The sequence below is a fragment of the Garra rufa genome, chromosome 11, assembly GCF_049309525.1.
Source record: "Garra rufa chromosome 11, GarRuf1.0, whole genome shotgun sequence".
Taxonomy (NCBI): domain Eukaryota; kingdom Metazoa; phylum Chordata; class Actinopteri; order Cypriniformes; family Cyprinidae; genus Garra; species Garra rufa.
Window position 1 is genome coordinate 34318837 of NC_133371.1, and position 17584 is coordinate 34336420.

Here is a 17584-nt window from a genome sequence, read left to right on the forward strand (position 1 = left end):
AAACCTGCACAACAGTCAGGAAGGTTTTTTTTTTTTCTTAGGTTGGCCAGACACCAATCAAAGACCTTCATGGCTGGATTGCCATCACTGAGTGTTTCCATGCTGCCCATAACATTTTTTTCCCTCCTGTTTTCCTTAAAGTCCCTGTTTCCTCCCATAGCTCTGCTAATGCATCTATTCCCTCTTGCTCCATAAAACGCTCATTACATTTCATTGCCTCATTGCTCTGGAGCACCGTTGGTGCCCAATGGCTGGTTCTTAATTGTTTATCTACACTTTTCTTACAGGATATACAGTAATTCTGGTGCGCAGTGAGTTTTCTGTCGCAGGAACTGTTGTAACCTCCATGACTGCTGAGATATACATTTCTTTGGCATGTCTGGAAAAGCCAGCCTCATTATATAGATGTGATGAGACCTAGACCAAGTTCTTCAAGGAGAATGAGAAGAAACTGTGGGTAAAAAATAAAAAAAATGGTAAAAGTATTGACTTTAAATATATGCAATATATCTAAAAAAAAAAAAATTAATTTAAAAAAATTATAATATATATATATACACACATATATATATACACACACACACACACACACACACACACACACACACACACACACATATATATATATATATACATATATATACATATACATACACATTTTTTCTTAAATATATACATGCATGTATCTGTGTGTGTGTGTGTGTGTGTGTGTGTGTGTGTGTGTGTGTGTGTGTGTGTGTGTGTGTGTGTGTGTGTGTGTGTGTGTGTGTGCGCGTGTGTGTGTGTATATATATATATATACATAAAAAATATACATGCACATATTATGTAAAAATGTGTGCTCAAATGTCACAATTAAAAATGTCTTAATGGTCCTGAAAATGTATGTTATTAATGTTATTTAATATTATAAAAGATATGTATATTTATATATACTATTCATGATTGTTGTCATTATTAATTTTATAATTTAATTGTTTATTATTAATTAAAAGGATAATATTGCATATTATAATATTACACATTTACAATAACATAATAATTTACATAATACATATTTAGTACAATTTGAGTTTTGCTTTCTTTTGGTTATATTGTATATATTTAAAATAGACACTGTATATTTAGTTAATATATCAGGGGTTTTTTTACATCACGGTAGTAAGAATATAATTTTCTTGCATTATTTTTATGCTTTTTAATTTAAGTTTAATTTTGATTTATTTTTAGGAGAGTTTTTTATAATTAAATGCAATATTTTAAAGTTTAATAATTAAAAATATGATTAATTATTAGTAATTATTATTCATTAATACTTTTAATTATTTAAATTACAGTTAATCATGATTTGTTTTTAGGAGAGTATTTCATAACTAAATGCAATATTTAAAAAGTTTATTAATAAAAATATGATTAATTATTAGTAATTATTATTCATTAATACTTTTAATTATTTAAATTACAATTAATCATGATTAATCACAGCCAAAATCAAAGTTTGTGTTTACATAATATGCGTGTGTCCTGTGTATAAAATGTGGGGGGGGGGAATATATATATATATATATATATATATATATATATAATACACACATTATGTAAACAGAAAATTAAATTTTGGATGTGATTAATCATGATTAATCACGATTAATCGCATCCAAAATTAAAATGACTCTCGATTAATCATTTGACAGCCCTAAATATACATGCACACAAAGACAATTGCTTAAATGTCACTATTATTATTATTAATGGTGATGAAAATAGAGGTTATTAATGTTATTTAATATTTTAAAATATATATTATTCATGATTGTTGTCCTTATTCATTTTATTATTTAATTGTTTATTATTATTTAAATGCTATTACTTTATAATAATATTAGATATTATAATATAACACATTTACAATAACATAACTTTACATAATACATATTTAGTACCATTTGAGTTTTGCTTTCATTTGGTTATATTATATATTTATTTAAAATAGACACTGTATATTTAGTTCATATATCTGTATCTGTATGTACGAATATGATTTTCTTGCATTAACTGTGTGCTTTTTAAATTTAAACTTTAATTTTAATTCGTTTTTTAAGAAAATAATTCATAATTAAATGCAATATTTTATAAGTTTAATAATTAAAAATATGATTAATTATTAGCAATGATTAAGAAAGCCAAGAAATATTCCTTTCTTTTTTAATTTGGGATACGATTATGATGTTACACCCATGACTTGCAATTTTCCAGCCATTTTAAATAAAACAACTACAGTTAATCCAATTAATCCCAGTCTGACAGTTCAAAATATAAAAATCAGTTCTGTTACATAAAGCCAAGCAGAGCACCTGCCTTTCTCATAGCCTTTCCTTGATAATTTATGTCGTGGTTCAGGGAGGACAGCCAATCGATTCTGCTCAGTTTTCACAGTAAAACACTATTCTCCATCCTCCATTCCCAACGTCTGCTGATGAAGGGCACCTTCTCTGCTGTTACGGATGAGAGTATCAAATTTAACCCAAGACGCTCAAGCAAGCAAGTGTTGTTATCTTACATTGCCATACGTATCTATACGAATACCCTACAGTACCTGCAGATGATTGCCTCTCCTGGTAATGAGGTTTACAGTCATGACTAATAGACGAAGACCTTTTGCCATGACTGTGTTTGTTTAGCTGGTTAATCTTGAGCATATCTCTCAGTCAGTTCCTCCGCTGCCCCTCTGACTTGAGGAAATGTCACACGCTATCATGAATAAGAGATGAGTGTCGGTCACAGAAGTGCCCCAGGTGGCTTCCAGCCCCTCTCCTCCTCTCGAGAGCCTCCTGCCACCACCTCCGACTGCTAACGCTGTGGGTTTCTCTGCTGACAGGTGTATTCTTGCGCTTTATTGTTTCCTGCGTGTAACTGCCACGGCTGCTGATAATGTATTCCGCATAATCCTGTAATTATTGTGTGTAATTACAGTGCATATCTTTGGCCTCCGTTGTCAGATAGTCCACATAGCTTCCGCTCAAACTCATCAGTATTCCCGCTATACAATGCCTGCATTCTTAGTTTATTCTGTCATTATTTACTCAGGCTCATGGTGTTCCAATCCCATAAGAAGTCAGCTGTTTGTGTCCATACATTGAAATTAGATTCTCATTTGTATGTTTTTGTACGATCCACTTATGCCCCAGTGACAGTTATGTTTAAAGGAATAGTTTATCCAAGAATGAAAATTCTGTCATTAATTACTCACCCTCATGTCCTTCCAAACCAGACCTTTGTTTATCTTCAGAACACAAATTAAGATGTTTTTTGATGAAATCCGAGAGCTTTCTGACCCATCGTGGTACTCTTGTGACACAAAGAGAAGATATAGTTGAATAAAGTTGTCATTTTTGTTTTCTTTGTGCACAAAAGCTATTCTCGTAGCTTCATTACATTACAGAGGAACCACTGATGTCAACTGGACTATTTTAACAATATCCTCACTTACTTTCTGGGCCTTGAATGTATCAGTTGTGTTGCTGTCTATGCAGGGTCAGAAAGCTCTCGGATTTCATCAAAAAATTATTTATTTGTGATCTGAAGATGAACAAAGGTTTTACAGATTTGGAACGACAGAAATATTTTAATTTGTGTTTTGAAGATGAACGAAGGTCTTACAGGTTTGGAACCACAATTTTCATTTTTGGGTTAACTATCGCTTTAAGGGTTGGGTTAGAGGCGAACCTTTAAGTTTTTTTTCTAAAAAAAACACACATTTTTGTATGAATTCATGCGAAATCACCACCTTAGCTGCATTTTCTTGTGAGATCAGGTTGGCTATTTCATCAAATCTGCAGCCTTGGCTGAGGAATTCCAACAGTTAAACAAGCTATTTATTTCTCTAAATGAATGCTCATCTCGCACAGGCGGCCTTGTTAATTCATTGGAGTAACAGAGATGTGAAATGTTCTAGAGAGAGCAAGTGCGAGCGCTGCAGTCCTTTAAGTTGCAGAGCAATAGATGAGGCTGTTTCCCTGCATTCCTTTCAGAGTGTATTATTGACTGTACCAAACACAGTGCGGCTCAGTTGAACGCATTCAGAAGAATTAGGTCTCGTGGACTAAATAAGACCGTAGATGACCTGAAAGTTTCACATGTGAAAGGCAATAGTCATTAGAACGAGAGGGAGAGTGTTTAATGTCCTGTGTAATGAATGCGGAGCTTTGTGTGACCTTGTTTGAAAAGAGGTTTGTGACATTTTTCATCTTTGGTGTTCAACAGAATACATCAGATCGTTTGCTCTTTACAAAACTTCTCATGCAGACATGCGCAAATTGTTAGAAGATCACTGTACAGTTGATGTCAAAGGTTTACATAAATCTTGCAGGATCTGCAAAATGGTAATTATTTTAGCAAAATAAGAGGGCCGGATCATACACAGTGCATGTTATTTTTTATTAAGTACTGACCTGAATAAGATATTTTACATAAAAGATGTTTACATATAGTCCAGAAGAGAAAATAATAGTTGAATTGAGTCAAAAGTTTACATACACTTGATTCATAATTCTGTGTTGTTACAGTACCTGAATGATCCACAGCTGTGTTTTTTGTTTTTTTTGTTTTTTGGTCCTGAACAGTTAAACTGTCTGCTGTTCTTCAGCAAAATCCTTCAGGTCTCACTATTTGGTTTTTCAGCATTTCTGTGTATTTGAACCCTTTCCAGCAATGACTGTATGATTTTAAAATGCAGCTTTTCACACTGAGGACAACTGAGGGACTCATATGCAACTATTACAGAAGGTTCAAACTCTCACTGATGCTTCAGATGGAAACACAATGCATTAAGGGGGGTGAAAACTTTTTGAATTTGAAGATCAGGGTAAATTTAAAGGAGAAGTCCGGTGTGATATTGACCTAAAGTGTAATGAATCATGATACCGAGTGTGAACTTACTTTTCATAGCTCATCTCGGCTTGTCCCCTGCACTCCGAAATCTGGCGCTAGTTACCCGATGCTAACAACAGATTGTCGTTGAGGGTGCCTCGGGCATCGGACTTGCCATGTAAATAAATCACTGTTTTACACCATTTACGAGGCACAAAGTAGCTCCACACTTCATTGGTAGACTTCCAAGGGCCCTGACATTTAAAATGAGACATTGAGAAGCACTGGTAGTTTATTTACAAGAAGATTTATACAGACAGTACCTTCAGGAAATTTACAGTTCTGCCGTCTTGAAATTAGTCACGATAAGTCGAGTGAGGAGCAGGAAGGAAACTAAACTACTACTTCATAAAACTCAGTAGCTTCATCATCTGACATCCTTGCAATTGCCAGCTGTCTGCACTAACTCCAGTCCAAAAGTAACGCGAGTACGTGACTTATCAGGTTGTAGTTTCCTTCCTGCTCGTCACTTGACTTATCGTGACTAAATTCAAGATGGCGGCGAATGGTAAATTTCCTGAAGGTACTGTGTGTATAAATCTTCTTGTAAATAAACTACCAGTGCTTTTTCAAAGTTCTCAATGTCTCGTTTTAAATGTCAGGGCCCTTGGAAGTCTACCAATGAAGTGTGGAGCTACTTTGTGCCTCGTAAATGGTGTAAAACAGTGATTTATTTACATGGCTAGTCCGATGCCCGAGGCACCCTCAACGACAACCTGTTGTTAGCATCGGCTAACTAGCGCCAGATTTCGGAGTGCAGGGGACAAGCCGAGATGAGCTATGAAAGGTAAGTTCACATTGAGAACAGTTAAGGGTTCAAATACACAAAAATGTTGAAAAACCAAAGAATTTGTGCGACCTGTAGGATTTTTCTAAAGAACAGCAGGCAGTTTAACTGTTCAGGAAAAACAAGGAACTCATGAATCAAGTCAGAATCAAGTGTATGTAAGCTTTTGAACAGAGCCAATTTTATAAATTCAGCTATTATACTCTCTTGTGGACTATATGCAAATGTCTTTTATGTGAAATATCTTTAAAAAATAACATGCATTTTGTATAATCCCTCTTATTTTGATAAAATAATTAACATTTTGCAGATTCTGCAAGGTGTATGTAAACTTTTGACTTCAACTGTATCTCAGGCAAGTGCGGACTTTTCAGGCAAGTATTTACTTTAAGTTTCACCAAGCTGTTTACTCACTAAAAACTCCCACAGAATTTGTTTTCAGACCATTTTAAGTCTTATTTTGATGTAAAAAGTCTTCCCATTAAAACCGTTATATTGTTGATTTAGACTGAATTTGCAAACATTTCATGCACATGCACGCACACAGCGCGATTTATCGCATAATCCAATCAAAGCCCAACATAACCAATCATATCCAATCATATTGCGATTGAGGCATTGCCTTCTCTTACATAACTTTCCCCCATTCATTTTCAATTACCCCCCAACAAACTCACTGCACGCTTTAGGAGGTCTGTTAAAACTCAGTGGGCTCAGGGGAGGTAAGCGAGATGCGGACTCTCACTGTGACTTTACCTGTTGGCGTTGCTGTAGGACAATGTTTCTTTAGAAAAATGAGTGATTTATACATTTTTTAATTATCAAAAATCCATCCTGACAGAATCCTGACAGGTGTACTATGGCAAAATGACATAACCGCTTTGTGTAATATTCAGTTTGTTGGACTGCCCGAGAATTTCATTACTGACAAACGTGCTGCCGAGGACCTGCAAACAGCTGACTGGCAGAGGAAGATTGACAGAGCTGCTAATTTTTTATGCTGTAACATCAATGCGACGACAGTACTGTCCTTCACCATTTACATCATTCCCCACAAACCAAAGGTCTCTTGTGCCCCGACAGGTGATTTAGTGTCCAGAGCCATGCACCACCTCCAGCCTCTGAGCATAAAGAACCACAGCAACGGCACTCCGCTCCCTCAGAAGAGCAGCCTGATCCACTGGGAGCCCGAGGCTTTATATACACTCTGCTACTTCATGCACTGCCCTCAGATGGAGTGGGAGAACCCCAACGTAGAGCCCTCCAAAGTCACCTTGCAGAACGAGAGGTGAGGGAACTTCCACTGTGACTGGGTATTTTTTTGGATTGATGCAGTCGCTCAAGGTGCTTACCCTAAGCCAAGTAGTCGTTTATTCAGCTTGACACTGTAATATGATGAAATGCAGAGGAGTGTAAATGTGAAATAGAGTGCAACAGACTGCAAGGCAAAGGCAATGCAATGAAATGCAGGCACGTTATAAATAAATGAAGAGTTGATTAAGCACTTCCTGAATCTGTTCTGATCTGAAAATTATGTTAGAGTTGTTTTCAAAGATATTAAATAAGTAAGCATTTATGGGTTGACTTGTCTGCTAAATGTTAATCTTGTTTGGTGTGAATAATATTCTCAGGTTACATTGTGTTGCTCAGATGCTAATAAGATTTGGCTTAGAAACCAAATTAAAAAATTATATCTTTCAAGGTCATAAAAACGGCGTTTGTTAGTTGAGCTGATATTAAATCAGTTGCTGTGAGATTAAATCAAGCTTTTGTCTCTCAGAGATTTAAGTATTTAAAGATCAGTGATGTTATTGCTGACTAAAACTATTTTTGTTAACTAGAATAAAGCTGATATAATCTGATATAAATATTAGATGAAAAACATAATTTAAACAATAATTAGAAGCCTTGGCTAAAATAAGTTTTGAAATTTTATTTTTTATTTAAATTTTTTAATTATTTTAAAATGTTGAAATAAGTCTTAAATTTATTTTTAAACATGTACTGTATACATATACATATATTTACTGTTTACTGTATTTTTATTAAATAAATGCAGCCTCGGTAGGAGATTGTAAATTGTACATTTTTATTAATTAAATATTTATTATTATTATATTTTGTTAATTTAAATAAAGCTGAAATAAATAAAATATAAATCTTTAATAAAAAAAAAACTAAACTAAATTTTGAAATTTTGCCTTGGCAGCTAACTAAAACTGGGGGGAAACTATTTAGACTTATTTTTAAAACACAAAAGCAAAATTAAACTGAAATTAAAATGAAAATATAAAAATAAAGCTAATTTAACATTATTCAAAAAAATAATAGTAAATAATACCAAAATAGCATTGATAAAGACAAATAACATGTATTTGTTAAATAACTTAATCATTTTGTCTTCCTTTTTTTAAATAAAGCTAAAATAAATAAAATGTAAATATTAGATGAAAAATTAAACTAAAATTAGAAATGTTGCCTTAGCGACTAATTAAAAGTAATTTCTGAAATAAAAAAATGGACAAAATATATAGAAAAAATCTTTAGAAACATTTTTTAAACATAAAAGCAAAATGACAAAATTAAACTAAAATGAAAACGGAAAATATAAGAATATGAAAATAAAGCTAATTTAACATGCAAAAAAAATTAAAAACTTTTTAGAAACATTTTTAAAACACAAGCACAAAAGGAAAATGACTCAAATTAAACTAAAATTAAAATGAAGCCTAAAAAATATAAAAAATGCAGCTAATTTAACATATTAAGAGATACATTAATAATAAATAATACCAAAATAACATTAGTAAAGACAATTTTTTTTTTAAATAACATACTCATTTTGTCTTATTTATTAATTTTAAATAAAGCTGAAATAAAAAATAAACTATAAATTTTAGATGATAATCTAAACAAAAATTAGATATTTTGCCTTGGCAGCTAACTAAAAGTATTGAAATGCAGCTAAAACTGGTCAAAAATATATATATATAAAAAACTATTTAGAAAAATTTCTTTTAAAAAATCATAAAAGCAAATGACTAAAATTAGAAGTAAAAAATAAAGACTGAAAAAATAAAAACAAAGCTAATTTAACATATTAATCAATACAATAATAATAATAAAAAATAAAAATGCATTAGTAAAAACAAATAATAACAAATAATATATATTTGTTAAATAACAATCATTTTGTCTCCTTTTGTTAATTTAAATAAAGCTGAAATAAGTAAAATATAAATATTAGATTAAAAACTAATAGAAAAAAAGAGAGGAAAAAAATAGAAATGTTGCCTAGGTAGCTAACTAAAAGTTATTACTGAAATGCAACTAAAACTGGACAAATTTTTTTTTTATTTAAAATATTTTTTAAACTAAACTTAAAATAAAAACTAAAAAAATATAAAAATAAAGCTAATTTCACATATTAATTGATACAATAATAATAATAATAAAACACCAAAATAACATTAGTAAAGACAAATAATATGTGTTTGTTAAATAATAATCATTTTGTCTCCTTTTAATTTAAATAAAGCTAAAATAAATAAAATATAAATATTATATAAAAAATAGAAATGTTGCCTCAGTAGCTAACTAAAAGTAATTACTGAAATGCAAAATGTTAATGTTAAATGTTAAAAAATGTTGAAATATTTTTTTAAACTAAACTTAAAATAAAAACTAAAAAAATATAAAAAATAAAGCTAATTTCACATATTAATTGATACAATAATAATAATAATAAAACACCAAAATAACATTAGTAAAGACAAATAATATGTGTTTGTTAAATAACAATCATTTGGTCTCCTTTTGTTAATTTAAATAAAGCTGAAATAAATAAAATATAAATATGAGATGAAAAACTAAAAAAATTAAAATGTTGCCTCAGCAGCTAACTAAAAGTACTGACATGCATCTAAAACTGGAAAAAAATTGTTTTAACTTTGTAGAAACATTTTTTTTTTACTAAAATTAAAATGAAAACTGAAAATATAAAAATAAAGCAAATTTAACATATTAAGCGATACAATAATTATAAATAATACCAAAATAACATATAACATGTATTTGTAAAATAACCTAATTGTTTTGTCTCCTCCTGCAGGCCGTTTCTCGTACTGCCTCCTCTGATGGAGTGGATCAGAGTAGCTTTGGCACATGCAGAGCACCGCCGCAGCTTTTCAGTGGATAGCGATGATGTTCGGCAAGCGGCCAGACTCCTGCTGCCCGGGGTGGATTGTGAACCCCGCCAGCTGAAGTAAGCATGCTGCCATTAAATTAACATCCAGCTACCAGATATTGCTACCCATCATGAGTGAAATGAAAATGGCTCATAAACAGTCTGTACAGGGAAAACAAGCTCAGTCCACCCAACATGAGGCGTGCGCCGCACTTTAACTGCTGTTTTATAGCTATTAGGCTGAGTGTTGTAATGACAGGTTTGCCCATAGATGAGTGTTTCACTTGGAATATGTGACTCAGTTTTTTTTTCAGAGGGTTAGGACATTAGAAAGATGCTTTTGTATGTCTGCCGCAGGACGGATGACTGTTTCTGCGTGTCACGTAAGCTGGACGCTGCCTCTACTGAGGCCAAGTTTCTGCAGGACCTGGGCTTCCGCATGCTGAACTGCGGCCGCACTGATCTCGTCAACCAGGCCATCAACTTACTAGGACCTGGTGGAATCAACAGTATGAGCGAACAGGTTCGAATGATTGCTATGTAAACAGACATGGTCATGCACACAAATACAATATTTGCCATTATTTTTTATTTAACAGTATGGCAATGTAGGGGTTTTATCATCTTTTGGTGAAAAAAAATGTCAAATATCATGATTCCTTTGTGTGAGAGCCCCATTGCTGAAATATACACTTCCATTTAAAAGTTCAGTATGATTTTTTTTTACAGAAAGAATATATATATATATATATATATATATATATATACACACACACACAATTTATACTTTTATTAAAGGAACACTCCACTTTTTTTGGAAATAGGCTCATTCTCCAACTCCCCCCGAGTTAATAAGTTGAGTTTTACCGTTTTGAAGCCGTTCTCCTGTTCTGGCGATATCACTTTTAGCATAGCTTAGCATAGATCATTGAATCCTATTAGACCAATAGCATCGCGTTCAAAAATAACCAATGAGTTTCGATATTTGTCAAGGAAGTTTGTTGCCGGAAATATCGATGGCAGTAATATCACGCAGCCCCCGAAATGAGTTCCCAGCTATGTAACTTCCAACGAGGAATGCTCCCTGTGCATGCAGTTGATCACGTTGTGCTGCAATGTACTGTGTGATATTACTGCGCCTGCTTCGGCCATGTTACGGCAGTAAACTTCCTTGACTATTACGCCGGAATGGGAGTGTAGTTCCTAATCTTATTGGCCTAGCAAATCACATCTTTACATTTTCTGCCGGTCTTAGTCTTAGACAATATAACTACATAAGAGTCAAGTTTTAAATAGGACAAATATCGAAACTCGTTGGTCATTTTTGAACGTGATGCTATTGGTCTAATAGGATTCAATGATCTATGCTAAGCTATGCTAAAAGTGATATCACCAGAACAGGAGAACGGCTGAATGGATTTCAAAACGGTAAAACTCAACTTATTAACTCGGGAGGAGTTGGAGAATGAGCCTATTTCCAAAAAAAGTGTTCCTTTAAGCAAGGGTGTATTATATTAACCAAAAGTGACAGTTAAAAGACATTAATCATATAAAATATTATAAATTTAAAATATTATATATTAAACGTTATACAATTTTAAATAAATTTCTGTTTCCAATAAATTATGTTTTTGAATTTTCTTTTCATCATAAATGCTGTTTTTGAACTTTTTATGCATCGAAAAATCCTGAAAAAAATGAATCAAGGCTTTAATAAAAATATTACACAACTTTTTCCAACCGATTATAATGAGAAATGTTCCTTGAGCACTAAATCAGCATATTAAAATGATTTCTGAAGTATCATGTGGCACAAAAGACTGGTGTAACGGCTTTTGAAAATTCATTTTTTGTTCATTTTTATATAAGATTTTATATAAAGAAAAAAATTATCATGGTTTTCCCAAAATGTTAAATTGCAAATTCAGCTTTTGCTATTGCAGTAATAAGGAACAAAAAGTCGTATCTTACTTAGTATTTTTGTCTTGTTTCTAGTCAAAATATCTAAAAATTCTTAAATTAAGATGCATTTACTAAATAGGCAAAATGACATAAGATATTTAGTCTTGTTTCTAGGGGAAAAAACAAAAAATTAAGTGCAGTTTGCTTAAAATAGCTTTAGCTTAAAACAAGATTAAATCTTTATGCCATTTTGCTCATCTAGTAAATGCATACTAATTTAAGAATTTTCAGATATTTTGACTAGAAACAAGATAAAAATACGTAAAATAAGCCTTTTTTGCAGTGCAATTTTAAAATATATTGAAATGCAAAACAGTTAATTTAAACTCTTATTATATTTCACAATATTACTATTTTTAGTGTATTTTGGATCAAATTAATTCAGAATGTAATCCCTAATATTTGGAAGGAAAATGGAAGCTGCATATTTTCTTATATTAAAAAAATTATAATCTGTAGGAAAAATATTAAGTTTGATATTATATATATTTACAAATATTTTTTGGTGTTCTTTTCCTGAGATTAATTACATTTGTTTTCGTTTAAAAATGTGTTCTTAAATAAAATTATCACAATTAATCTAATTAATATAAATAGTTTTTTATATAAATGTGTGCTTTGAATAGAATAAAATGATCCGTTTATTTAAATTTATTTTAATTGTGCAGCAGAATTAAATCAAATTTTGAATGTTAATGCAAAAAATTATAATATGCAAGAAAAATGTTACGTGTGATATTATATATCTTTACAAATATTTTTTACTTGTATTTTTACTGAGATTAATTTAATTTGAGAATTGTTGTCTTTTAAAAACACGTGCTTTGAAAAGAAAAAAATAATCACAATTTATATAAAATTATTATATTGTCCAACAGAATTCAATCAAATTTTAAATGTGAATGCAAAAAAAGTGTAATATTATGTTTCTTTACTAATAGTTTACTTGCACTTTTACTGAGATTAATTAAATTTGAGAAATGTTTCTTTTAAAAATGTGGGTTTTGTATAGAATAAAATAATCATAATTCATCTAATTTTAATTAATATAATTGTCCACAGCAGAATTAAATACAATTTTGAATGTGAATGCAAAAAAACATTTATAATATGCAAAAAATGGTAAGTGTAATAGAATAAAAAATGGTAATGGTAATTTTGAATAGAATAAAATAATCACAAAAACTTAAAAACCCTAAACTATTTTTTCCTCAAAAAAATAAAAAAGTTCTGGGGCATTAAAAACCCCTGTGAATCAGTTTGTGCTGGTTTTGGCCTGGTCTTGTAACCTGAATATTCCCTTGCAGGTGCACCTCCAGGTGCAAAAATGTACAATAAGTCACTTTAAACAGACAAAAGCAACTAAATAAAAATGAATGCATTAGTCGATAGGCTCCAGACTATAAATGCTTGCACACATTGCTATATTTTCCATTTATGGAAGCCCAGAAGGAAACAACCAGATTTGCACAGCAGGTTCCCCTTAAGATTCACAGTGTTTAACGGTTGACCGTACTAATCAGAGCCAGCTTTTAGAAACACACCAGTGAGCTTTCACTGATTACTTTGCTCCGTTATTGACCTCAGGGAGTGGAAACATTTGCCATTACCTTTGTTTCTTAGCTAATTCACTTGTTATCGGATTTTCCATCTCTCGATTTGAGTAACGTTATGGCTCTCCAGGAGATTGGTTCCTATCAACACAAGAAGACTATTTCAGTGTTTAAATAAAATAGAGCAATGTATTCAAATGAAATGCTGCATATTGTCAAGTTGTATTCCCATGATATTTCTAGCCTATGCTCAATGTGACTGGTCTTTTGTATGTTTTCCAGGGCATGACCCCTCTGATGTACGCGTGTGTCCGCGGTGATGAAGCCATGGTTCAGATGCTGCTAGACGCAGGAGCTGACATCAACAGTGAGGTTTGTGACTACATCTCAGCTGTGTTCTTATACATAATCTGTACACCCATCCTCCCTGTCACGTAGTTTCATACGTAGTGTTTGTGTTTTCTGTGTTGTGGTATGACAGGAGAAAACTCAGACTGCTTTGCATGCCCATGAGGGATTTGTCTGGGTAGATTTCTGCAGTTTTTTTTTTGGAAGTCACTGTCACTGGGTGCTGTTCTGCCAAACTCAGCCCTAGAAGCCTAGCAAAGACAGATTTCTCACTAATATACACGCTCTGTGTTTGTCGCTATTTCTAGCTTGCTAAAACATGCCTCAGAGATATCAGCGCAAGTCAGTCAGTTGTATAGCAGGGAAATAATATTGTTTACAACTGTGTCATAAAAATGTGAAAAGTTCATTGACGTTTGCTATGAATCAGGTGTTGTTTTTCTCTCTCACAAAGCCCTACACCTATTTTCTAGGAAATTTGACGGACGTGTTTGTTACTGTCAAAACATACACTGCCACACAAAAGTATGGGATCAGTATGATTTGTAATGCTTTTTGAAGGATATATTGTGAAATGTAAATACAATTTAAAATTGTGGTTTTCTATTTTAATATACTTTAAAATCTAATTTATTCTTGTGATGCAAAGCTGAATTTTTAGCATTATAACTCAGTTATAATCAGTGTCACATAATCCTTCAGAAATCATTCAAATATGCTGATTTATTTTCAGTGTTATCTGTGATCTGTGATACTTTTTTTCAGGATTCTTTGATTAATAAAACGTTAAAAAGAACAGCATTTACAGTGCCTTGCAAAAGTATTCATACTCATTTTTTTCACATTTTGTTTTGTTGCAGCATTATGTTAAACTGCTTTAAATTAGTTTTTCCCCACATCAATTTACACTCCATACACCATAATAATGACAAAGCAAAAACCAGATTTGCAAATTGTACACATTTATTAAAAATAAAACACTGAAATAAGTACATTGCATAACTCATTAAATAGTTGAAGCACCTTTACAGCCTCAAGTCTTTTTGGGTCTGATGTGACAAGCTTTGCACATCTGCATTTGGCAATTATCTGCCATTCTTTGCCTCACCTTTTCACCTCTCAAGCTCTGTCAGCTTGGATGGGGGCTGGCAGACATTTTCTAGAGTCCTAGTTGTTCCAATCGTCTTCCATTATGGATAATGCTTCTGTGAACCTTCAATGCAGCAGATTTTTTTTCTGAACTCTTCCCTAGATCATTGCCTTAACGCAAGTCTGTCACTGAGCTCTACAGGCAGTTATCTTGACCTCAGGACTTGGTTTTTGCTCTGATATGCATTTTCAGCTGTTAGACCTTTTCTGAGAGGTGTGTGCCTTTCTAAATCATACTCATTCAAATGAATTTGCCACAGTTTAACTCCACTCGAAGTGTAGTAACATCTAGAAGCAATATGAATGCTCCTGAGCTAAATTTCGAGTGTCCCAGAAAAGGGTATGAATACTTATGCAACGGGATCTTTTTTATTTTTAGTAAATTTGCACAAATGTTAAAAACCTATTTTTTGCTTTGCCATTATGGAGTAGGAAGTGTAGATTGATGTGGGGAAAAAAGTAATTTAAAGCAATTTAACCTAATGCTGCAACAAAACAAAATGTGAAAAAAATGAATACTTTTGCAAGGCACTGTATTTAAAATAGAAAACTTTTGTAACAGTAAACACCTTGTTCAAAGTTTGGGGTCAGTACTTTTTTTCTTTCTTTCTCTTTTTGAAAGAAATTCATACTTTTATTTAGCAAGGATGTGTTAAATTGATAAAAAGTGATTGTAAAGACTTATATTGTTAGAAAAGATTTCCATTTTGAATAAATGCTGTTCTTTTAACTTTTTATTTATCAAAGAATCCTGAAAAAGTATCACAGGTTCCAAAAAAATATTAAGCATCACAATTGTTTCCAACATTGATCATTAAAAGTAATAAATCAGTATATTAGAATGATTTCTGAAGGATGATGTGACACTGAAGACTGATAAAAATTCAGCTTTGCATCACAGAAATAAATTATATTTTTTAAATATATTAAAATAAAAATCTGTTCTTTTGAATTGCAAGAATATTTCATAATATGGTGCTGGTGTTAACAAAAATTCGAGTAAAATACTAGAAATAAAAATATGTAATTATAATATACATTAATTCACACATTGGGATGTTGTGATACACTGGTATTATATACTATACTATTATATACTGGATGATCACGGTCATATTTAAATTTGGAGTAAAAATATGTAGTTATTCTCATAAATTGGTCTACTTTGACATTGTGCTAAATTACAAATGTTAGCATTTAAGTCTTTTTTGTGTAATGGTTCCTTTTGTGTGCAATGGTTGACACAAATTCATTGGGTGATTCGTTGGTCAAAAAAAAAAAAAAGAAATACATAAAGATTAATTTGGCTGATAGCATGATTTATTTATTTATTATTATGATCATTTTTAGTTTTTCAAGATTTCTATAGATATCACTATATATAACGTTTCATAAATTTTTTGAAGCCACGATAATCGTGTAGTGAAAAATCTGATATTTTGACAGCCCTAATACACAAATTATATTATCAGCATTATATTTGTAGTGATATATTGAATTAAAAAGCTAATGTAATTTGTTTTTGTAATTAATGAATTGAAAATAATATCAATGTATTTTAGTAGGTCTTGTAACAAAATATTATGGTATTTCTGATGCTTGAAAGTTGAAACATTTCTTATTCTTATTAAGCCTATTTTTCTTATTAAGCAGATTTATGCAATTTAATCAATAGTAAAATTCTGTCAAATTGAATTGAATAATATAATTGATTAAGGATTGTTCAAATGTTAATTTGGAATACGTAAGGATTATTCAATTCCGTTTAATGGGATTTTACTATTAATTAAAATTGGGTAAATCTTTAAAAATATTATTTTACTTTTATTATCAATGTGGAAAATAGTTCTGCTGCTTAATTTTTCAGATTTAGGCTATTTAATTTAGAGTAAAATAATAGTAAAATTGAATTGAATAATCCTAACGCATTTTAATTGAATAATTGATTTAAGGATTGTTCAAATCAAATATGTAAGGATTATTCAGTTCAGAATTCAGAATTTCACTATTGTTTCAGTATTAATTAAATAAATCTGCAATTCATAAATCTGAAAAAAAAAATTAAGATTTAATTAATGCTTAATGTTTATTTTGTTTTGTTTTTTAGTTTATTATTAATTTAGAAAATAGTTGCTTAATGATTTGTGGTAACATAAACATTTTCAGGATTATTTGCTGCATACAAATCTGGCATTTATTTAAAATAGAAATCTTTCGCAACATTATAAATGTCTGTACTGTCACTTTTGATCAATTTAATGCATTTATACTGAATAAAAGTAGCCATTTCTTATGACCCAAAATCTTTGAATGGCATATACTGTGTGTGTGTGTGTGTGTGTGTGTGTGTGTGTGTGTATATATATATATATATATATATGTGACCCTGGACCACAAAACCAGTCATAAGGTTAAATTTGACAAAACTGAGATTTATACATCACATGAAAGCTCAATAAATAAGCTTTCTATTGATGTATGGTTTATTAGGATAGGACAATATTTGCCTGAGATACATCTATTTGAAATCAGAAATCTGAGGATGCAAAAAAATCTAAAAGACTGAGAAAATCACCTTTAAAGTTGTCCAAATTAGGTTCTTAACAATGCATATTACAAATCAAAAATTACATTTTGATATGTTTACAGTAGGAATTTTACAAAAATCTT

At 31.3% G+C, this 17584-nt stretch overlaps 1 protein-coding gene across 2 annotated transcripts in view; it reads left to right on the top strand.

Annotated features, from left to right (window-relative positions):
• Nucleotides 1–17584, top strand: part of btbd11b (BTB (POZ) domain containing 11b) — a 120257-nt gene that overhangs the window by 89738 nt on the left and 12935 nt on the right. For both annotated transcript variants that reach the window (XM_073850738.1, XM_073850739.1), the window contains exons 3-6: nucleotides 6800–7004; nucleotides 9828–9980; nucleotides 10260–10425; nucleotides 13700–13789. In XM_073850738.1, the coding sequence (XP_073706839.1) occupies nucleotides 6800–7004; nucleotides 9828–9980; nucleotides 10260–10425; nucleotides 13700–13789 (614 nt within the window). The remainder of the gene's footprint in view (nucleotides 1–6799; nucleotides 7005–9827; nucleotides 9981–10259; nucleotides 10426–13699; nucleotides 13790–17584) is intronic.